This window comes from Triticum dicoccoides, chromosome 1B (assembly GCF_002162155.2).
Source record: "Triticum dicoccoides isolate Atlit2015 ecotype Zavitan chromosome 1B, WEW_v2.0, whole genome shotgun sequence".
In the NCBI taxonomy this organism is placed as follows: domain Eukaryota; kingdom Viridiplantae; phylum Streptophyta; class Magnoliopsida; order Poales; family Poaceae; genus Triticum; species Triticum dicoccoides.
The window spans coordinates 617,145,812-617,169,974 of NC_041381.1; the positions used below are offsets into that span (position 1 = coordinate 617,145,812).

The window sequence follows — 24,163 nt, forward strand, 5'->3', positions numbered from 1 at the left end:
TTCGCTTGTGTCCCAAACTTGGGGTCCTTTGTATTAACTTGAGACGGCGGTGGCTCAGCGTGAGTTTGTGGTTTATCGGGCTTATGATTTTGACCTGATTTAATGATATGAGCTATCTGTTATATTTTCTGTGATATAGGTTTTGTTCTATGCAAATAGCAGGTTATTGTTCATATTATTATTATTTATTGCCTTCCATTGGATGGTCATGTAGTAAACATGCTTCTGTGAGCAAACATTACTGTTTAGATCCGGACATGGCAAAAGGGCAATCGATGTATCATATCCTTGCCCACTCATGAAGCTGATAAATAGTTTGACATTTTTAGAATGGATTATGTATTTCACTACAGTAAAGCTATAATTTTATGATGGTTCATTTTCACGAAAATTTGGCTGCACCTCGACAGCAGACTATGTGATAATTTGTAAGAGTTTATAGAACTGAGCAACACACAGTTCCCAAAAGTGTGCACCATGCTGTTACTGAGATAAATCTCCTGATGCAGTGTGGAGGGAATTTGTGTGGGGAGCAATTGCAGGCGCATTTGGCGAAGGCATGATGCATCCAGTTGACACCCTGAAAACAAGGCTTCAGAGTCAAGCTATAATGTCAGGCGCTAAGGTGTGGGATCGTTTTCCTAAAAATTTCCATTCACTTCACATGACCATGAGCTGTAGAGTTTCTTGTTTTATTGAATGATTTTGACACATGGATGCCATGCCTTTCTTCACTTGTTCTGAACAGGCTCAGAAGAATATTTTTCAGATGGTCAGGACAGTTTGGGCTTCTGATGGACTGAGAGGTTAGCAACCCCTCTGATTTTTAGTGAAAAAAGAGAGTGAAAATGCTGGAACACTGTAGTATTAGCTTTGTGAAAATCAGAAAAAATCTCCCTGTGCCTCAGCCCTGAGATTTGATTGACCTTATTCAGAGCTCCAGTAGTCATCTTGTAAACTTCAGTACTCTTGCCATATTTCAGGTTTCTACAGAGGAATTAGTCCAGGCGTTACTGGTTCACTTGCTACAGGTGCAACATATTTTGGTGTTATTGAATCAACAAAGACATGGCTGGAGAACAATAATCCCAATCTTAGTGGTCATTGGTCTCACTTTATTGCTGGAGGAATTGGTGAGAAATTGTTTACTTTATGTGTACTGTATTTTACCCCCCAGAAAATCTGCATGATGCTGCTTAAATTTTGTGAATGCTTTTATCAGCATGTTACTAGGATTTAGAGGCAGAAACTGATTTTTACACGCTGTCTACATTGAGTTCTCAATAAGTTATTCTTTGTCATTTTTGGTGTCACGCAATGCATGAGGTCTCTGCATATTCAAGCTTCTCTGTTCTTCTTCTTTGTCACTCATGTAATGCTGTACTGATACAATTTGCCTTTCATTGGAATAATGTGCTGCTTCATTGACACCATATAAACTTTTGAATGCCCACTCCAGGAGATACACTCGGATCTTTTATCTATGTGCCTTGTGAAGTTATGAAGCAGCGGATGCAAGTCCAAGGCTCTAGCAAATCTTGGGCATTAAATGCTACAAAAGGAAATGTTTCTCAATCTCCTGGCACTCAGATGTATGGGTACTATAATGGAATGTTCCATGCTGGCTCTTCTATCTGGAGAGATCATGGTGTGAAGGGACTCTATGCAGGGTACTGGCACTGACTGCTTGTTTCTTGAATAACATCTTCTGTTTTCTGATAGAGAGAAAACATGAGTTTTTTTGGTCTAGCATACGGAAACATATAGTATCTTCAAGGAGCAGATTAGCAGATTGTTCAGTCAATAGTTTATTTTCCTCCATTCTAAAATCGAATCCAAGGAAATATGCTAGCACATTTGAATACTGTGATACAAGTAGGAGTATCAATTTAAAAATTTATCACAATTTTTTTGAGTTATTTATGCACACATTTTTTTTAAGCATGAATGTATGGTTGTTCATGGAACAAACTTGGTCAACTTTTGGGTAAAAAAACCCTGATACTATTCCGCACATGATGATAATCTATTTGTCACACATTTTAGTTTTGCTTCAGTGACACAACCATTTATTTCTCGCAGATATGGGTCTACGCTTGCCAGGGATGTCCCGTTTGCTGGCCTAATGGTAAGTGAGAATTCAGCTTATGCTTTCTCGTTGTTCTTGTAACTTTGGAAACCTGTTTGCCTCTTGAAAGAAATGTTTGTCTTTATGTTTGGCCAACTCCTATAGCTAGTAGGTAGTAAGATGGATCTTTGTCGTGACATTCAACTCCAGATGTTGTGGATATTGGTTTTATCTAACAGTATTATGTCATGTCCGGATCTGTTCATTTAAAAAAAAACCTGCTTGTGGGCTGCAGAAAATTAAGATATTTTCCTTCCAATCCTTTTTATGCGCATGATCTTTGGCATCTCCAGGTAACTTTCTATGAAGGGTTGAAAGAACTTACTGTGTATGGGAAGAGGAAGTATTTGCCAGACAGTGATTTACAAGTCAGCAACTCTTTTGAAGGGCTTGTTCTAGGAGGATTATCAGGCGGTAGGTCTGATCTATTATATATACTCCCTCCGTTCCTAAATATTTGTCTTTCTAGAGATTTCAAATGGCTACCACATACGGATGTATATAGACATATTTTAGAGTGTCATTTTGCTCCGTATGTAGTCACTTGTTGAAATCACTAGAAAGACAAATATTTAGGAACGGAGGGAGTATTTGATAAATCACATTGTTGGCTATCATGTTTCTTGAGAATCCCAAAGTGTTTAGCCTGTTGATTTACCACTCTTTTCCAATGTGTTTTGCAGGTTTTAGTGCATACTTGACAACCCCCTTGGATGTCATCAAGACAAGACTTCAAGTACAAGGATCAACAACTAGGTACATGGCAAAATCGGACCCTTGTGATTTGACACACGCATCTGTTTTTCTGCTAGCCAGTTTGATATTTATTCGATGCACGTTGATATTTTCTTCCCTATCTTTCTGTTAACCTCCAGAACCATTAATTCTCTACACATCACCGTGACAAAGTTCATTCCCTGTTCCGTTTGATAGCATGTGATTTGTCTCCCAGGCTACTAAGTCTCTTTCTGTTTTGTAATACGACAATCAGGTACGATGGATGGCTGGATGCTATAAAAAAGACATGGAATGCTGAGGGAGTGAATGGCTTATTCAAGGGAAGCGTCCCTCGGATAATATGGTATATACCCGCATCTGCATTCACGTTCATGGCGGTGGAATTCCTGAGAGAGCATTTCAACGAGAAGATCGATATGGATGCGGAGACGGCCTTGAACTAGCCTACCTGCTGAGTCTGAGGCTGAGGTGCAAGAGAGAATTGACCCAGAGGATTTTTTGGTTTGTCTGACAGCGAGTTCCATTTGGCTAATGCAGGAGTAGATATGCATTTTCAGCAATGCAGAAACATATGTAGGTAGAAGAGAGGAGTAGAGCTGGCTGTCCTTCGTTAAGTCGGAGATTTTTGGGAGTTAGAGACCAGCCGTCTTGGAGCTAGTTGCCTGTACCGATTCCGTTTGTAGCCCCTACCATTTTTGCCACATTGAAGATTCTAAATGCAGTTACCATTCCTTGTGTTTGGTTTCTGAAGCTCTTAGTTTTCGAAGATCATATGCAAATGTTCAGTGTTCATGCGTCTCATACATTTTCTACGTATAGAAATCTGGGCGGATTCTCGGCTTTTTTTTGAGACAATCTCACTAAGCTTTTATTTAACTCGTCACAATATTTACAGGGACGAAAGAAAGGTCACCCGGGTTACCTAACCACACACGGCGGCCAACCCAAGTGAAAGAGCATGCTTCGCTAAATTGTGAGCCTCGGTATTCGAGCTCCTAAACTCATGGCTAAAAGAACAAACTAAGAAAGAGCTAGAGCGATCTATTATCTCTCGAATTATAGCTCCGTAGCTAGCCGCGCTACTAAGCTTGATATCGTCAGTGACAACCTTACAATCCGCCGCTACGAGGATCATGCGTTCATATAGGTCGTCAGCCAGTGCAAGTGCCTCCCGCACAGCTAGAGCCTCTAGTGCTGTAGGTTCATTAGTTCCGATGAAGGTGACAGTGGAAGCGCCCATGAACACTCCATCTCGTCCCCGACAGACTGCAGCAACTGTGTCACCGGATCTGTTTCTCAGTAGTGCCGCGTCCACATTTATCTTGACCAGATTCTCTGGTGGCGCTATCCATCGGTTCGGTCTTGCCTGGGAAACAGCATGCTCTCCGCGTGGCTTCGTCAACAACTTCAGCTCGTTGATGAAAGAATTCACAAATGCATTGGTTGCAAACGGAGTCTGATAGATATCCTCATATATTACTTTCCTTCTTGAACTCCAGATCGCCCAAAGAGTGACCCCAAAACGAGTAAATTCAGTGTGGTTTAGCGAGCTTTGCATATTAAACAGCCATCTCCTCGCGTTTGGGTTCTCGTCGGTGCTCATGAGCTCAACCAGCGGCTCAGGTGCTAGAGCCCAGACGCTCCTCGCCATGGTGCACTCCAGGAGTGCGTGTCGCCACGAGTCGGCCGCCCCACACAGCCGGCATGCCGGCGAGTCAGCCATGCTGCGATGATGGAGGAGATCATTTGTAGGAATTGATTCCCTCGCTAGCCGCCAGAGAAAAACTCGAATTTTGCTCGGCACCTGGGTGCGCCAAAGAGAAGACCAGCCATTACTCTCGACAGTACTAGACGGACCCTCCGTTTGATACAACCAATTTTCTCGTGTTAGCTTGGTATTTTGGATCATCCGGTAGGTTGATCGAACAGTGAAATTGCCCCGGTCCTCCTTGCTCCATGCCCAAAAATCATCAACTCTTCTTGTACACAAAGGTATTTTGAGAATTGCCTCTGCGTCAATTGGTATAAACACTTGCCTGACTAGATCCTCCTTCCAGGAAGAGGTGGCTTGCTCAATCAGCTCTTGCACTCGTAGTGGTGGATCAGCCACTAGAGAAGTTATAGGCCGAAGTATATCCTGTCTCGGGATCCAGTTATGTTCCCATATGAGTGTGTCTTCTCCGGTCCCAATCCTCCTGATCACACCCTGCTTCAAGATGTCCCTCCCGTCCAAGATGGCGCGCCAAATTTGAGATGGGTGTGAGCCCAATTCAGCCTGTAGAATGCCACAGTCCGGGAAATATGCTGCTTTCAAAATCATAGAGCTAAGGGCATGTACAATGGTCGATAAGGTAGTCTTATTTTAAATATTGCATGTAATTTAGAGATGACAAAAAAACATGTCTACAATGGATCATTTCTTAGCCTTATCATCAATAACTAGTTATTCCTAAAAATGTGGTGAGACATATTGTGCTAAGAGATCATCTCTTGCCTTCTCTTAATTAAGAGAAGACAAGCCTTCTCTTATGATTTCTCTCTCATCCATCTCATCATTTATCCTACATGGCATTGCTAAAATAGAACCATTATACATGCCCTAAGCGTATCAGGGTTGTTCAAAAGTCTCCATGCTTGCCTGGACAGGAGTGCAAGGTTAAAAATCTCTAGGTCTCGAAAACCCAAACCTCCCATATATTTTGGTCTTGTCATTGTTTCCCATGAAACCCATGCAGGTTTTCGACGTCCTTGTTTGCTACCCCACCAGAATTGCCTGAAAATGGACGTAACACTGTCGCATAAACCTCTGGGCAGTCTAAAGCAGGCCATTGAGTAGACTGGAATCGCCTGGGCAACAGATTTGATAAGTACTTCTTTTCCTGCAGCTGAGAGTAACTTCTCCATCCACCCTTTAATCTTTTCCCATACACGATCTCGCAAGTATCTGAACGTACCATTCTTGGAATGTCCCACGTCAGTAGGCATACCCAAGTATTTATCGCTCAAAGACTCCTTATGAACATTCACAGCGTGTTTCACACTATCCCGCACCGCCTGAGGGCACCCTCTGCTAAAGAAGATAGAAGACTTCTCATTGTTTACCCTCTGTCCCGAAGCTCCACAGTAAATATTCAGCAGGTTTGATACCGCATCTGCACCCTCAACACTTGCTTTGAAAAACAGCAGGCTGTCATCTGCAAACAAAAGGTGGTTCACAGCTGGAGCTGTAGGTGCCACCTTGATTCCGCTAAGTATGGATGACTGAGAACTGGATTTTAAAAGGCACGAAAGGCCCTCCGCTGCAATCAAAAACAAATAAGGGGAAATAGGATCTCCCTGTCGAATACCTCTTGAAGGTTTGAACTGGTCTAATTTCTCACCATTAAACAGAACTGAGAAGGATACTGAAGAGATCATATTCATCACAATGTCAACCCAGGCAGGAGCAAAGCCAAGTTTTATCATTATAGCCTTCAGATACGACCACTCCACACGGTCATATGCCTTCATCATATCCAGTTTTAGCGCACAAGAGCTATTTGTTTTTGCCTTGGACCTCTTCATAAAGTGCAAACACTCATAAGCACAAATAATATTGTCAGTTATGAGCCTCCCAGGAACAAATGCTGACTGCTATTCTGAAATAATATCTGATAGAATATGTTTAAGCCTATTCGCAACAACCTTCGAGGCAATCTTGTACAAGACATTGCATAAGCTTATATGCCTAAACTGAGAGAGTTGAGTTGGATTCATTACCTTTGGTATTAAAACCAAGACCGTGTCGTTTATGCTTTCCGCGCTCTCCTCTTCCTTGACAATTCTGAGTACAACTCTAGTTATCTCGGCTGGTCTTGAGTCGTTTGCCTGCTGGGTTCTGGGCTTGGGCCTCGGCATGTAGTACAGTAGCTGGCCGGCCGTACTAGCGAGGCGACACACGAAATCACTAATTAAGAGCATCTCCAGCCGTTGGCCCGTTGGCCCCCCAGGGCGCGTAAAATTGCCGCCTGGGGGCGAGCCGGCGCTAAAATCGGCGTGGGGGTTTTCGGGTTCCCAGCCGCCGGCCCCAGGGTCGCCCCCAGAAGCCGTTTTAAAAAAAAGGAATTCGGTTAAAGTTTGGCAAACTGGACAAATATTCGAGATTACATAACAAAGTTTTTTTTTAAAAGGCCGCAACTACAACTACGGGTCGAAGAACGCGCTGAGCGCGGCGAAGTCGCCGACATCCTCGAGTCGGTGTTATCCTTGTTACATTTCTTCAGACAACCATAATACACTGCTAAAAGTCATTATATGCATCAACACGGCTCTAAATTAAATGCTCTGTACTGCTGGATTAATTATCTGATATGTTTGGTCGCTGCCCCACTGTGTTGATGATTGCTGACTGCACTTTTTTCTTGCTTGTGTGCAAGGAGACAGCATAATAATGTTAACAAAGTTGCTTTGCATAGATTGAACTGTTCATATAATGTGCCAAAGAAAATTGTGCTGATCCTTCTGTTCAAACCATGTCATCCAGATTAAACACTTGCCTGTTGGAGATGCTCTTTGGATTGCTCGCCATAAAGAACTTGACATGGATTATGTTCTTGATTTCATTGTTGAAAGGAAAAATGTGGATGATTTACTTGGCTCAATTAAAGATAACAAATACAAAGATAAAAAAACTAAGACTGAAGGTACCATCTGAAAATAGCTTTGATTTTTGTCATTAATGTTATAAACCTTCCATCTTAACTTTCCCAGTTCTTCATGCTTTCAATTTCTCACTGATAGTAAAAAAGGGCAGCCCGGTGCACGTAGCTCCTGCTTGCGCAGGGTCCGGGGAAAGGTCCGGCCGCTTTGGGTCAATAGTACGCAGCCTTTCTCTACATTTCTGCAAGAGGCTGTTTCCAGGACTCGAGCCCGTGACCTCATGGTCACAAGGCAACAGGTTTACCGCTGCGCCAAGGCTTTTCTCACTGATAGTGATAAAAATATTGTATCGTAGATTACCATTTGTTTCTTGTGACAATCCTGATCAGCAGTTGTGGCAACACAACACATTGTTTTGGTGATGTTGCAAATAAGTTGATGGGCATAGTCATTAGCCTGTTTGGCGGCACAGGTATGGAGGAATATCTAAACAGTTAGATAAAGAAGATTTTATTTTGACGAAGAGCAGCAACGCATCAGATCTGTGCTTCTTTTTTTAGATGAAGAACTTTGTGATATCTTGTTTATTTTAGATTTCAATTGGGTTCCAGACATGCTGAATACGAAAGGAATGTTTCCCTGCAACATGCTGAGTGTCTTTTGATCAGCCATGTTTTATGCCCGCATGCCATCCCCTGTGATTTGATGTTGCTTGAGTCTAATCTTAGCCGAGGAGATTTTTCCCCTTATTCTTTGTTATCATTAATTGAAAAGCATAGCCCATATTTGGGTATGAGATGATGAAGGACAATGTTATTAGCAGACATAAGCTTGAGCCTGTAGATTGTGCATCTCTTCCCAAAGAAATTGTATTTCTTGTCCATATATAGGGGGTTGATGTGGTTATTTTAGCAACAATACGACGTGATACCTCCATTTGTTGTATCCTTTGCAGAAATGTGGGCTAAGGAAGCTAATATATCTAGTTGAAGGGGATGCAAACACTGTAGATGGATCAGAGAGCGTTAAAACAGCGCATGTACTCTTCTCATGAAGCCTGGACGATCATGTTAACCCCTGAATGGCAGTGCTTTTTTCTCGTTGTTTAACATTATTAAGTATCATTCCTTCCGTTCAGGATGTCAGTTGTATGCCCTATTAACTGCTCCATATGCCTTCTATTTCAGCTGCTTCACTACTGAGGTTCTTGAAGGATTTGATGTCCAAAGAACCACTGGGTATGCTGACACTGAAAAGAAATACGGCCACCTCACGGGCTCTATAATTGATTACTACAGCAGAAACTTCTCTGCTGGTGCTGATACCTCTCGACTTTGCCTGACCTACGACGAGTTTGTGAAGAGGTGTTCTGACCTTGAGAAGGTCACTATGAGAGATATATTCTCCCTTCAGCTTATGCAGGTAACTGGGCGAATACGGCCACCTCCACCAAAGTTTGCCGGGTAGTCCATTTCATGCAGTAGTTTTCTCATTTATTGTGCATGTAAATCAGGTGCCACAAGTGACGGAAGAAGCTGCTCTTGCTGTCACGAGTCTCTACCCCACCCTTCTCTCGCTTGCTAAGGCGTACACCATGCTTGTGAGTCCACTTTTCCTTTCAACTTGTACAATGTTCTTTACATATACAACTTATACAATCTTACTTACTCATTGGAATAGTTGTGACCAGTGTATGTACACACACATCCTTAGTTGCTCCTCGCGCAATTGATGTACAGAACAATTCAACATGTTTGTAGAACTAAAAGTTTATCCTTATAACTTTGAAGGATGGCGATAGGCGTGCCCAGGAGGAGATGCTGAAGAACAAGAGCAGCATGGTCAACGCGGGAGCTAGCAAGAACATCTTCAAGCTCATCTGGGCGGAAGGATGAACATCCCGTACTTAGCCGGTCTTTTGGTCACCATGGCAGTGATTTCGGATCACCTACGCAATTTCCCAAGGTGAAGACAGGAGGGACCCTTTTTGTGATGTGCCTGGTGCCTTGGATAACCGAAAGTCAATGAACATGTAACCACCACCTAAAAGAACGCCTTGGCGTAGCCTCACTCCCCGTTTAAATTACTAGTACGTCCTAGAATTGCATGCCGCAAATTATGGAGTCGTCGTGTTAATGTAGTGCATTAGTGCTTCGTGTGTATATATAATATATACCAATATTAGCTCTTGACTCAATTGCTTGGATCATGTGTTGTCTTTGTTATCTCGACCTTTTTGTTAGGGAATCTGTTATCTCGACCTTGCTTGCATGGAAGCAGACAAGGCAGGTATTAGAATTTAGCCTGTTGGCAAAGTGACATAGACTCGCTAGACCCCATGGTTTTTGTCTTTTTGATCCATGTGCTTGATTGAACCTGCACGCGTTCTTTGGTCGATGACATGTCCATGTTCTGCAAGAATGACATGTTGAGCAGATTCTGTTTTGTGAAGATTGTGGTGTTGAGGAGATGATTGAACGTCGTTGCTTCCTTCCGGTCAGGATCCCTTCTCTTCATCCGGATTCATGGGCTGTAGATATTCTTGATGGCAATCAAGTTTCAGAACCGCATGCTGCTATCATTTTGTGTGTGTGCAGGACGATTTGAATTGAAAGAAACAATAGGAGACATGGAGAACTTCAAATGGGCGGATGATTTGGACTGAAAGAAACAATAGGAGACATGGAGAACTTCAAATGGGCCATTGGTACCATCCACAATCTAGCTGCGCTAGTAGGCTCAAAGATGACATGAGAGTCAAGGGAGAAATCGGTCTAGATACGCCCCGAGATCATCAAGGTCAATGTTGACGCGAGCTATTACGAGCAAGATGGCTATGGTAGTATGAGAGTTGTTCTTCGGGACCAAGCAACTTGGTATTGATTTGCACAAAATGCAAGCACTATGGAAGCCTTGGCGCTCCGTGATGGCATTCGTCTTACTCTTGAATCTCTCAAGGTGATCATCGAAAGTGATGCTCAAGATGTGCGAATGCTAAATGAGGCAATTTTTTCATGAGCAGATCTGGCTCCATTGTCCATATCAGCCGAAAAGCAAATGTGGACGCGAAATCCAGTTTTCAATCTTGCTCCATTGTCTATATCATCCGAAAAGCAAATGAAGCGGCACACAGGTGTGCCAAATAGGCTAGGGAGGATCATATCTGAGTGAATTACACCCCTGCTTTTCCTCTAGGATGTATTCACACACACTGTAATCCTCCTGAGTAATTTAATATAGCCTGTTGTTGCAAAAAAGAAGAAGAATTGTTCGACCTACTCAGAGCATCCCTTTGTTGTCATTCAGGTGGTGTCCTTACGGAGAGGTGCCCTTGAAGTGTAGGGGCACAAGACATGAAATAACCGTAAAGAAAGAAGAAAGCAAAGAATCGCAGGCTATACCACTTTGGCGCATGGCGCCAAGCGGGAACAGACCGCCGCCCCTTGGGTCCAGTGGGAGCTCCTATAGGGCGCCATGTTGAGCTTTTTGGCGCCCATGCGCCCCCGCTCATGGGCCGGCCCAAGGAGAAAATAGCACTCGACTGGTTTCCTAGTTCCCTTGATCGTGTTAGACCGCCCGCGCTGAACCAATTAACTTTTGATTTTTTTAAAAAAATAGTGAACTAAAAAATGTTCATGGTTTTTGAAAAAAAAAGTTCAAAAACTTCTTAAAAGATCATGAATTTGAAAAAAAAACTTTATTGAATTTGAAAAAAATCCACATATTTTTAAAAAAGTTAATTGATTTTCAAAGAAGCTCATCGAATTCGGAAAAGTTCATTGATTTTGAAAAAAAATCATCAATTTTGGGAAAAAGTTCAAAAAATTGAAAAAAATTATCGATTTTGAAAATAAGTTTGTTGAATTTGAAAAAAGGTTCATCAAAGTTGAGAAACACTTCATTAAATCTGAAAAAAAATTCATCAAATTTGAAAGAAAGTTCATTGAGCACCCCGCACAGCCGTTGCGGCCCTGCCATCCGCCCATGCCACCGGCGCGCCCGTCTGACTCGGTGCCGCCGCGCCCCCGGCACGATCCACATCCCGCGTTGCACACACCATGCATCAGGAGGGGAGAAACGCCCCGCCTACACCAACGGCGGGAGGGAAGGAGAGGTGATGAAAGGGAGGGAAGCGGCGAAAGCTGGAGCGGGCGAGGCGAGTTTTCGATCAACTCGAATACGTATCCTAGCTATTCTAGCCGGGTAAAAGAAAGAAAATTACACTTAATATATGAGCGTGGCGTTTTTATATGTTTTTTGGCAGTGGTAGATGTTTCTAACACGAACACATTTACTTTCAGCACTAAAAAAAAGAAATGAACGCATTTGTTTTCACCACGCAACCAATCTGATCTGAAAAAAAAGGAAAGAGGCACGGCAACGGTACGCACGGGCCTGGAAAACTCCCGTTCCGCCGCCGAACCCCGCTCCGGATCCAGCCCCGCTCCACTTGCCTTTCATATCCGCAGCCACGCCACGCGCACCTCGGCAGGGACAAGGCTCTGCCCGCCGCCACCGCCTCTGCCCCGGCTATAAAGCTCCGCCCTTTGGCCGGCCCGCCCCTCCTCTCTCCGTCCGGGCCGCGCCTCTCGCCTCCTTCCTTCCTTCGTCCTCGGTCCGTCCTGGCCGCGTGGTGGTCTCCGTTCCGGCCTCCGATTCCATGTCCGCCCGCCCGCCCGCCCGCCCCCTGCTCCCTCTCCTCTCCGCTCCCCGGGGACGCAGGCGGGGGCACCGGCGTCGTGCGCCAGCTGCGCGCGCTCGTCCTCGACTCGTGCCTCTCCTCCTCTCGCGTCTGGTGAGGCGACTCGTCCTCGTTTCTCGCATCTCCTCGTCTCGCGTCCGGTGAGGCAATTCCTCCTCGGTTCCTACCTCTCCTCCTCTCGCGTCTGGTTCTATGTTGCTCGCCCTTGCTCGATTCGTCCGTCGTTTAGAGTAGAATAATCGCTTCTGATTTGTTCGATTCTGCTCGTCCTCAGTTCCTCTGTTCTGAACCGCGTCCGATTCAATTGATTTTGCTCGTCCTCGATTCGGCCGTTTAGATAGATAGAAATGCGCGTCCGGTTTGATTTGCTCCTCCTCACCGTCGTCGTCAGTTCAGAGTCGCGTGTGATTTGATTCTTGCTCGTCCTCGCCGTCGCCGTCGCCCTGATGCTCTCGCGTGTTCTTGGGGATGTCTCATCACGGGTCTGCGACTCTGGGAGGAAGCGAGCGGTCCGTCGATCGGTTTGGGTCACCGTCTGGTTGCGAACTAACAAGTCCGTCCGTTTGAGAAACTTCTGTTCCTGCGTTCCGTGTTCACGGTGGAGCGATGGTTCCTGCGTTTACTTCTCTTCCTGGTTATCTGACGATCCCGTGTTTCGTGTTCGCGTCGGGGCGACAGTGTGCGGTTCTGGTTTCGAAATTGGAGCAGTGTCAAATCCGTTCCTGTGTTCCATCACCTGCGTTGTTCGTCCTCTGTCGATTCTTGTTCTACCGGCAGGCATGTGTGCTCCCATCCTAGATGCAGCGAGTCTTGTTCTTGTCTGTTACGGTTATTCTGATGGTGTTCTTTCCAACTTGTTTCTTGCTATCATGCTTTGCTTATGTTCCAATATACGATGTTGTGTGTTCAACTTGTTTCTTGCTATCATGCTTTGCTTATGTTCCAATATATGATGATTTGTGTTCAGGGGTGCAAACCATGTAGGCCGTGGGTACTGTGATGTGAGGCTTCTTTCCTGCTGATAAATTAGGATGATAGGCTGAGCAGAAAATCCTGACTCTTGTAACAATCACTTGCTTGGTTTCCACTTCTTTGCGTGGCCGATTTGGCATCCAATGCATCATAATCACGTTTTCCCTGTTTGTTGTTTTCATATCCAATGCATCCACTCATCAGAGCACCCTTTTCCCTGTTTGTTTTCCCTTCTTTTCCTAATCAATAATCATGTTTACCATGGTGTTCGACAATACTGCATTTCTACTGTTCTTTGTTCCCTTTTGAAGTTCACTGATTCAAATCTGATGTGGAAAGTAGGAATATTGATGTCACTTCTGTGTTAGTATACTAGCCATGGTGTGTTTTATTCAAGTTATTAACCATATCTCTTACAAATTTGCCTTGAGATGTATATGGCACGATTGATTGCTGTTTGTGTATGGTTATTAAGATTGATTGATTGATTGATTGATTGCTGTTTGTTGATTGATTGATTGATTGATTGCTGTTTGCTGTTTGCTGTTTGATTGATTGATTGTTGTTTGTTGATTGGTATCTAACTTTGGTATTGGTAGTTCCCTATCATAGATAACAGACCTTGCACTATTCTTTTTTCTGAACTTTTTTGTGATTATGTCTTATGTGGATATCATATTCTCCTTTTGGTATTACTGTTGTCCAGTCCTTGGAATAATGCATTTCTAAGTATTTAAGGTACATGACATATCACATTTGCTCTTTATTGTGTTGCTAAGGACACTGATGGGTTGAGTTGGCATATAGCGCAGGTATATTTACGTTCTGCGATGCTGATGCCTGTAGTCCCAAAGCATTTATTTACCTAATATTTGCATGGATGTTTTCATGATGGCTAATTTGATTCATTATCGTTGTTCTGATGGTGTGCTTCTGGTGGTTTAACTGAACCCGTGGATCGCTCATCAACCTGGTATGTGTTTGGATGATAATCCCTCTCAAATTTAACTCGTTCCTATATTTTACACAATGTTTATCTCATGGCTGGTAATGGTAACCTTATGAATGCATAGCCCACATTTTAGCTAGTTATATAGTAACACCATGCTTCCTTGGGTGATGTTCTTTATATGCAAGTGTGGTGAGCTCACATATCGTGTCGGTATCTACCTAACGCAGCTGAGCTCTTTCTGGATAGGACAGAGGTACAATATTTACATCCATGGCAGAAGGTTCTTAACCCTGAACTCATCAAAGGTCCTTGGACTCAAGAGGTTTGGCACTGCACTCCTGACTTTGCTCGGGAAAAAAACCTTTTGCACATTTTATAGTTATATTTATGATTATGATATTTTTTCTACAGGAAGATGACAAAATTATTGATCTTGTAAGCAAGTATGGACCAACAAAATGGTCTCATTGCAAGGACCTGCAGAAGGACCCTCCCACCTCAGCGCAGGTGATTTCCGCTCTGCCCCATTTGATTTCGTCTAGATCTTGCCCCGATTGTATTGCGTCTGGATGAGCGCCCCGTTTGATTTCGTCTAGATCTTGCCCCGATTGTATTGCGTCTGGATGAGCGCGCCATTGGCGTGGTCTGGTTGTTAACTATTGTTACTGGTCATGGGGGTTAAGTTGTCGATTATTTAGCTGTGCTCTCGCAGTGCTTTTAGGTTTGCTGGATTGATTGGTGGAGAATACTGCTTATGAACTGTAGATGGACTACTAATATGATTGACTCATGTCAAGTGTGTGATGTATCTTCTGAGTAGGTCATTAACAAAAACCCTTATTCTGCTTTTAGGTATGCCAACCTTATTACAGTTTACAGGCAGTGCCAGATGGGCAGAACATGCACCACCTTGTAGCACTATATGCTATATCTTAACAGCCATAACCAAAAGAAATTAAAATCGCCAAGGACTTCACAGTTTATATGGACAGTTAGGCATGACTAGCACTATTTAAGGAACATAAACAGTACCAATCTAATCTATTAGGCATGGACTAGACTATTTAAGAAACATAAACAGTACCAACCAAATCAATAGGGAGAATTTTCGAGAGTGAACTATGTTTTAGGAGGTGAGGTGGCAATGGTCACCTGTCTTCCTTAGTCTATTAACACATACTGGAATAAATATAATTACTGAAGCAACTTTATCTTTGGTAGTGTTCTCTAAATCTGATTTAAGAAACACAAACAGTACTAGCCTGATCAATAGAGAGAATTGTCAAAAGTGGCCTCTGTTTAGTAGGTTGCAATGATCACCTGCTTTCCTTGGTCTATCAATGCATACTCGAAGATTAATGTTGTGTAAATCTGATTTGAGAAACATGAACGGTACCATCCTATGTTATTGTAGGTGGGGTTGTAATGGTTACCTGTTTTCCTTGGTCTATCAATGCATACAGGAAGAAATATAATTACTGAAGCAACTTTAGCATAATGTGTGTAAATCTGATGTTCTGTGTTATTGTGGAGAATAAGTGGCTTCAATGGATGTCCTGGCCTCCTGGATGACTTGATGTTTTTTAATACAGCAGTTGGTTCCACTAACCTCTTGAAATTAAGATCAATGAACTTTGAAATATTCTAATCATTGTACTGGACGTGTATATGATGGATAACCTTTGATAATATAATTTCATGCCTAATTCTGAACTTGCTCACACATAACTAAAGCTGGCCGCTGTTTGATCTCGCAGCAAATATGACTTGTTTCTTACTCATACTTGACTGGCTTCATACAAATGCTTGTCTGACTGTTGTGTAATACTGTATTACTTTCCTTTTATTCGGGCAGGTCCTGTAGGTGAGGACATGTTCCACTGGTAGGCCACTATCATGGGACCCTCATACAGCCCTTTACTGCTGGTCTATTTTTGGTGAACATCCATTTCCCACTGGATTATCCCTTCAAGCCCCCGAAGGTAATTTCCGATGTACCGAGCTAACCTTTGTAAAAGAAAGAGTTCATATTGATATTGGAATTGCTGTTACACAAATGTCTTGGGGGTCCTCAAACAATTAGTTTGCTGCTGCTTGCTATCTTATCTATTTTTTCTGACATTCAGGCATGAACATATTTCAGGTCTCTTTCCGCACCAAGGTGTTCCACCCAAACAGCAACAGCAACGGCAGCATTTGCCTTGACATTCTCAAGGAATAGTGGAGCCCGGCTTTGACCATATCAAAGGTAATGATCTGCATTCCTAGCTTGGTTGTTCCATTTTTGCTTAAAGCTTGTTGCTGATATAAGCTTGGTTCCTTTCAGCAACTTAATCTCACAAAAATTCTTCATTTATGTTTCTCTAACATTTACCCGTCTCTGTTAACAGGTCCTCCTGTCAATCTGTTCGTTGCTTACGGACCCCAACCCCAATGATCCTCTGGTGCCTGAGATTGCTCACATGTACAAGACTGATTGGGCCAAGTATGAGTCCACGGCACGCTCCTGGACACAGAAGTACGCCATGGGTTGATGTATAGGCAAGCAATGTCGAGAGAGGTATTTTTTTGATTGTTCTATTTTTATGGTTTGCTGAAATGCATTTCTCCCCTGGGTGGGATGTTTGCTAATTTCGAAACACACTGGTTACTTCTATTTGTTCTTAGTTCTTCTCACCTATAGCTAAAGTCAAAGACGACAAACTAGGTGACTTATTGGAGTTGCAGGACTATAAATCATCGGTAAGTTTCTATGCTTTCAAATGGTCAGAGTTTGAATTTTGATCAGTTTGTCTGACTTTTTTATACTGAACCTTGATTCCTTGATAACTTTGATATACACACATGAATACTTACTTATGCTGTTATGATCATAAACTGATTTCTAAGTATCTTTGACTCATATGATGCTTATTACATAACAGGTCATCTGAATCTTCATTTGTAAATATGACTGCTAGTGCTGCCGATGATGTAAGCTACTTTTCTTGCTTCAAGAATAATAGAAATGTCATTTACATCACACTCACATTTTAAGTTGCTCATGTCATTTCAGGCTAGCCATCGGCTTGGAACTGATGAGAGACAACCGATGTTGCCAACTTGAAACATATACTTTTTAGGTATGAATGGCTTACCTCTCCTCCTCTCGTGTCTGGTGAGGCAATTCGTCCTTGGTTCGTGCCTCTCCTCCTCTCGCGTCTGGTGAGGCAATTCGTCCCTGATACCCTCTCCTCTCCCCTCTCCCCTTTGACTTTATGTTGCTCATCCCCACTCGATTTGTCCGTTTAGATTAGAAGAATCGCGTCTGATTTGTCATTTTGCTCGTTCTCGATTCATCTGTCTTGAAGTGCGTCTGATTCGACTGATTTCGCTAATCCTAGATTCGCCCGTTTAGATAGAAAATCGCTTGTGATATGATTTTGCTTGTCCTCATTGTCGCCCTGATGCTCTCGCGTGTTCTTGGGTCCGTCTCGTCGGGGGTCTCCGTCCCTGCGACTGTGGGAGGAAGTGGGTGAGCGAGCGAGCGAGTGGTCGGTCGGTCTGGTTTGCGAACTAAAGTCTGTTTGAGAAACTTCTGTTCCTGCGTTTCGTGTTCACGGTGGAGCGATGGTTCCTACGTTTACTTGTGCGTGCGCTTCTGTTATCTGACGATCCTGCGTTTCGTGTTCGTGTCGGGGCGATGGTTGCAGGAACGATCGGTTCTTGGTTCGAAAATTGGAGCAGTGTCAAGTCGTTCCCTGTTCACCTGTGTTGTTTGTCGGTTATTTTCATATCTCAAACGCATGCGCTTGATACTCTGGTTGCCCTCTGTCGATTCTTGTTCTACCGGCAGGCGTGTGTGCTCCCATCCTAGATGCAGAGAATCCTGTTCTTGCCTGTTACGGTTGTTCTGATGTTGTTCTTTTCAATTGTTTATTGTTATCATGCTTTGCTTATGTTCCCATATGGCACGATTGATTGATTGTTGTTTGATTGATTGGCTTGAGATGGATTGTTGTTTGTTGTTTGATTGATTGTCTTGAGATGGATTGTTGTTTGTTGTTTGATTGATTGGCTTGAGGTGGATTGTTGTTTGTTGTTTGATTGATTGCCTTGAGATGGATTGTTGTTTGTTGTTTGATTGATTGTCTTGAGATGGATTGTTGTTTGTTGTTTGATTGATTGCCTTGAGAAGGTACAAACCATGTAGGCCGATTGATTGCTGTTTGTTGCCTTGATACATATGTTTATATGGCACGACTGGCTGCTGTTTGTTCATGGTTATTACAATTGATTGATTGTTATTTGTCGATTGGTATCTAATTTTGGTATTGGTAGTTCCTGATCATAGGTAACAAACCTGGCGCTATTATTTTTTCTGAACTTTTTTGTGATTATTATTCCTTCACATTGCACTGATCCCAGATCCATATCGACATGCCCACGCTGTCTGACGAGGATAAAGATGTAAGGAGCTCCTCCCAAGAATCTCTCTTGCTCCTTGTATTAACTTGGCGACTAGACTTTACATGTTATTTTTTTTGTGAAACTGGAGCTCCTTGCTGTAACCCATTATATAACTTTATGAGCATGCGCCACTTTCAGGTTATGAAAAAATGGGGTGCTCCAAACAAGATTGACTTCCTCTCTTTCTTATACAAGGCATGCAGAAGATGTGCGGCAAGTAAGTAACTCTATGTCGATATTTAGAGTGTACTACTTCACAGTGCCATCTTCCCAACATATTGAAATTTTTTATATTGATATTTTGTTGAATATCACATGTTTGTTTGCACTTCATACTTTGGAAAATATTCCTAACATTGGTAGTAATTAACATGTACTTTTCTCTATTGAGTACTACTTTGTTCGTTCTTTAAGTGTTCTTATTTCAGAAGTCTGCTCTGCACAAGTGCAACATGGTTGGAAAACCTGCTGCTGTTACTCGTGTTGTGGATAGTATGACGGATAACCTAAGGCCTACTCGTGCAGATGCAACTGATGTGGCAAATGCGGTGCTGGATGGTTGGTTTTTGCCTCTTGCAGATATCTTATACTTTGGTGATCCTGTACGGCTGCTCATTACTGCACCCAAACAAACTATAACTACACAAGCTGTAACATGAATCACAATTGTTTTGTTCAGGTAATGATGCCATTCTCCTTGGTGCTGAGACTCTCTGTGGGTTGTATCCAGTTGAGACTATTTCAACGATAGGCAGAATTTGTGATGAGGTGAGCTTTCTTTTGGAGGTCTATATGTTCTCTTGATAAACACATGCTTGTTTGGGAGGGCATTTGTTGATAGGTTCCCTTTTGTAGTTCAAATCGGACTTCAATACAAATAAAATGTTGCAGATAAATACCATTCTTCCGAACAGCCCCTAGATGTGTTCTCAACAAGTATATCCTTGGCACTCTAATGGAATCTAATGCAAATTCACTCCTTCCTGCCTTTTCTCTCTTCATAGTTGGTGATATATTTTCATGAATTGTTTCACAGGCTGAGAAGGTCTTCAACCAGGATTTGTATTTCAAGCGAACCATGAAATACGTGGGAGAACCCATGATCCACTTGGAGTCTATTGCTTCCTCTGCAGTGCGTATTTTGTTTGTTTTCATTTTCCAACCTTTTGTTAGTGTTTACAGGGGAACAGTTTATGTCTTCCATTGATTGATTATCATTGTGACACTTAGTCTGAAAATAGTTCACTACCTATTTGCTAGGTGCGGGCTGCTATTAAAGTTAAGGCTTCAGTCATCATTTGCTTCACCTCATCTGGATAGGAGAAAAAGAGTATTTCTTCTTATAGGCGCTTCACCTCATCTTGTAGTTTAATAGAAATTGATTCATATATTATGCTGTATCGAGTATCTGCAGGCTAATTGCCAAGTACAGAACCACCATGCCATTCCTCATCTAAAAACAAATCAGTTGAAGTGGAGCTTCACAAGCGCATTTGAAGTATGTGAGCAACCTGTTTCCTTGTAACCTTTTTAGTGTGGTGTTCAACTAGACTCACTAATTAACATGTATTACTACGTATCTAATACATTCATATCTAGACAAATCTAAGACAAGTAATTCGGGATGGAGGGAGTACTATAGAATTTTGCCCGATAAGAAACAGTATTGCTTATGTTGGACCAAGACTTGTCTCTGGTGTTTGGCAGTGTGCCACTGTTATAACTCATATTTGTTGCATTATCTTCCTGCAGGCAAGACAATCACTCAATAGTTAGAGGCCTCTTTCCCATGCTTGCCGATCCACATCACCCGGTGAGTTAACCTGCCTTTCATATGTTGGCTACATTAACCATTCTGTGGTGGTTCTTTTCAATTTTAGAATGTATATAATATAAAAAATAGGAACTACCTATAAATACCAACGTCCTTGTTCTGAACATAAAGGGAATAATGGCAGTTGGCGTTAGTGCATATTCCCAATATGTGAAAAGTGGATGCTTTACATACACCAAGCCAGTGAATTAATTCTGCTTGTAGGGTTTTTCCTTGCATCATGTTGTACTTACAAATGGAATAAACACTAGACTACAGTTCACTTTCAACTGTTGGCAAGTCATCATAAGCTTGGTTAATCAGTACATTATTTCGAACTTGACTGGTGGTAGGCAGGTGTGTTTATTCTGTATAATATAAACACAGTATGTGAGCTTATAAGCTGGTGTGCACCAGTGAGGCTGATGGTTGGAGGTTTCATCTTGCATCCACCTTGAATTATTTGGTAGCTAGAATTCCTTGATTTGGACCCAACAAGTAAGATGCTTGGTTTGCCTGGTGATTTGTACTGACATTGTTTCTCTGCCCTGCAGGCTGAATCTACTAGCACTAGAAATGAATCAGTGTTGAAGGCTCTTGACCACGGCAAAGCATCCGGTGTGATCAAGTCGCATGGCTTACCTTAGCCAGAATTTCTATAAGAATGTTGCTGATGTTACATGCCTTGCTTTCTCTAGTAAGTAGAACAAGAATACATTAACATTTCTTTTATGTCCGTATGCATGCACTCATAATATTTGAATTACAAATCAAATTCTAAATAAATAAGCATGCTTCTCTGTGCCTACAAACTTGTGGGTATTGATGAAGATAATCACTTAATCAGCCTCTAACTAGCTTCCTATTTTCAGGAACGAAGATCTGGATCACCCTCGCCCCTCTAGAGAAATCAGTTTACTCGTTCAAGTTCTGGAAATTCTTTATAGCTTTTTGAGTTTACTTCGGTCTTGCATGCATTAGCTTTTTGTTTGTGCCCCTATCTATGTATGTTTCTTGTGTGCAAGTGCTCCATTGTGTGTGTGTGTGTGGCTTGACTCTCTATGTGTGGCTTGACTCTGTGTGTGTGGCTTGACTCTGTATGTGTGGCTTGATTGTGTGTGTGCTTGACTCTCTGTTTGTATGACTCTGTGTGCTTGACTCTCTGTGTGTGTGAATGTTGCATCTGCTTGATGGTGTGGCCTGTATGCTTGAATGATGATTGGTGTGGTTTAACACTGCCTTTGCCGGTCCCAAGCCCGGATGTGAAAATGTGGAGGGAGCTGCGTTTACCTCCTTTGTATTATATATATATTCACCTTCTGAATTTTGTGGCTGATAGCATTCTAGTTTACCTAGATGGTTAGCTTGTTAATTAGTTTTGTGCATGCAAGACTTGAAATCTAGCTAATGTAGTGTTTAGTTTCTGTGCATGATAAATGGTTTTGTTGTGCACCTTTTTAAAGATGTGGCCCGTTTTCCCCTCTACTTTCCTCTTTTGGATGTTAACTAGCATTTGCTGTGTTTCTGAATTGATTATCTGTTGTAAGATATGATAGCATATATAGTTCAGAGATAAATGTCTTTGTTTGCAGCAGTACATTTTATTCATTCCAATGGTGATTTTATTACTGGTTTTTGTGTGTTGGAACTCTTGCGGAAGTTCTCTGTACCCCAATACCAATGTATATCTATTTCAGTGTCATTTTGTACTATAACATCACTGAAGCCAGTGGTATGTTTTATTTGAGATGAGTGATGTGATTACATTGTACCAGACAGGTGACTGCAGTAGCCCCGCAACATCAACTATCTAGTTACTTTAACATGACTTTTGAACAATCAAGGAGTTCACAGTACGCAGTTTTACTTATATTCAGGAATGGAGCTTCTTCACTTCCTACATGCAGCAGGTTGTCCATGTTGTGTGTTTCAGTTCTTTGATTCACCTGTATTTTCATTCAGCAGGTTGTCCATGTTGTGTGTTCCATATGGATTAGACGCCGTCGACTACTTTGTCTTCGATGCCGCGGCTCCTCGTTGGGTCTTTAGTACTTCTTCTGTGTGTTCAATTTTTAATCCCCATTATGCGTGATGCTCTTTGTTTCTGTGTAATTTCGACCTTTGGTTGTGCTCTTGTGAGCGGTGTCTGCTCTTGTGGACACACATGATTTGAACCGCGATTTTGAGTGTGATTCTACTAGTGAGGCAAGCATGATTTCAGCGGTGTTTCCATGAGATTTTGAACCATGTATGTATTACGATCTTGTGAAAACGTTGTGTGAATATTTATTGCCAATCGTGTGTCGTGCCAATGCTGCCTTTGGTTGATTGTGTGGCTTGTTGCTTAGCTGAACGATTGGTTGTAGTGTTTGCTAATTTTTTGTGTTTTGTAGTTTTGTAGTTTAACACTGCCTTTGCCGGTCCCAAGCCCGGATGAGAAAATGTGGAGGGGACTGCAGTTAGCTCCTCTGTTTATAACTTTCATGGTCTCCAAATATTTTTCAATGAGTAGTAGCGAATGAAGAAGTCACACAATGTGGTGGCAAGCTTTGGAATGCATCCTTTGATAAAAAGGATAAAAAAACAATAAAAATTAAAATTAAAAGATTCTAAAAAATAAAAGTCTCAAAACAATAAAAAACACTCAAAATTACAAAAGTTTTAAAAAATAGAATACTAAAAAAATAACAGACTCAAATTTATAGAAGATTCAAAATAATAGAAAGACTTAAAAGTTAAAACAATAAACAGACTCAACATAATCCTCGCCGGCCTTCTCCTCCTTGACGCGGCCGCCCCCTGCTCCATTGCCCGGCGCTCCGGCGGGGACCGGGGCGGCGGCCGTGACAGGGTATGCCAGCGGCGGGTCATTGCCGCCCTCGAGATACTGGAGTACCTCGTGGAGCGTGCGGCTGGGGGCGCCCCACCATAGGCGGCGCCTATCGCTGTTCTTGACGCCCCCCACCACCGGCGCCCCATTGGTGGACGCCAGCCGCTGAGCCTGGTGGCACTGGAAGTACGCCGCCCCCGACGCATGGTTGTCGGCGGCGTACTTCGGGAGGGCGCGTTGCTCCTTCGTGAGCGACGCCCGCACGCGGTCGACCTCAACGGCAAAGAGGTCGGGGCGCGCGTCGACGTAGGGCACCGGTGGAATGAGGACGTGATAACTCGCAAGTATACAGAATAATTGTAGCCTCTTTCAATAAGTAAGAGTGTCGAACCCAACGAGGAGCTAAAGATAGAACAAATATTCACTCAAGTCCTATCTGCCACTGATACGACTCTGGAAGTATGCCGCCCCCGACGCGTGGTTGTCGGCGGCGTACTGCGGGAGGGCGCGCTGCTCCTCTGTGAGCGACGCCCGCACGCGGTCGACCTCGGCGGCAAAGAGGTCGGGGCACGCGTCGATGTCGGGCACCGGGGGAATGGGGACGTGATAACCCGCAAGTATACGGAATAATTGTAGCCTCTTTCGATAAGTAAGAGTGTCGAACCCAACGAGGAGCTAAAGATAGAACAAATATTCACTCAAGTCCTATCTGCCACTGATACGACTCTACGCACGCTTAGTGTTCGCTTTACCTAGAACAAGTATGAAACTAGAAGGACTTTGTAGGTGTTGTTGGATAGACTTGCAAGATAATAAAGAACGCGTAAATAAAAGCTAGGGGCTATTTAGATAAAGATGCAATAAAGTAAATATAGCGAGTGTGGAAAAGTGGTGGTAGGAGTTGTGAAATTGTCCCTAAGCAATTGACTACGTTACTAGAC

At 42.8% G+C, this 24,163-nt stretch overlaps 1 protein-coding gene, 1 long non-coding RNA gene and 2 pseudogenes across 2 annotated transcripts; all 4 read left to right on the plus strand.

The window, feature by feature from the left end:
• The first annotated feature begins 489 nt into the window (after positions 1–489).
• LOC119349146 (mitochondrial substrate carrier family protein E-like) lies at positions 490–3,605 on the plus strand. The gene is made up of 8 exons (XM_037617158.1): positions 490–625; positions 749–806; positions 984–1,133; positions 1,460–1,670; positions 2,083–2,128; positions 2,422–2,542; positions 2,812–2,884; positions 3,120–3,605. Exons 1-8 carry the CDS (start codon positions 560–562, stop codon positions 3,307–3,309), a joined length of 915 nt encoding a protein of 304 aa, XP_037473055.1. The 5' UTR covers positions 490–559; the 3' UTR covers positions 3,310–3,605.
• Positions 3,606–6,470: 2,865 nt separating this feature from the next.
• Positions 6,471–9,399, plus strand: LOC119350714 (annotated as a pseudogene).
• A 6,588-nt stretch (positions 9,400–15,987) lies between these two features.
• On the plus strand, positions 15,988–18,178 carry LOC119349147 (annotated as a pseudogene).
• A 45-nt stretch (positions 18,179–18,223) lies between these two features.
• Positions 18,224–21,511, plus strand: LOC119310189. Its single transcript, XR_005150669.1, has 10 exons — positions 18,224–18,579; positions 18,718–18,796; positions 19,008–19,137; positions 19,259–19,347; positions 19,435–19,515; positions 19,616–19,711; positions 19,840–20,077; positions 20,332–20,392; positions 20,947–21,089; positions 21,265–21,511. It is a non-coding gene; the product is annotated as an uncharacterized LOC119310189 (long non-coding RNA).
• The last annotated feature ends 2,652 nt before the right edge of the window (positions 21,512–24,163 follow it).

Coding starts and splice junctions, on each gene's coding strand:
- LOC119349146 (XM_037617158.1), top strand. CDS start 560: ATGATGCATCCAGTTGACACCCTGAAAACAAGGCTTCAGAGTCAAGCT. Junction 2,129..2,421: donor TCCCGTTTGCTGGCCTAATG/GTAAGTGAGAAT, acceptor TGGCATCTCCAG/GTAACTTTCTATGAAGGGTT. Junction 2,543..2,811: donor TCTAGGAGGATTATCAGGCG/GTAGGTCTGATC, acceptor TGTGTTTTGCAG/GTTTTAGTGCATACTTGACA.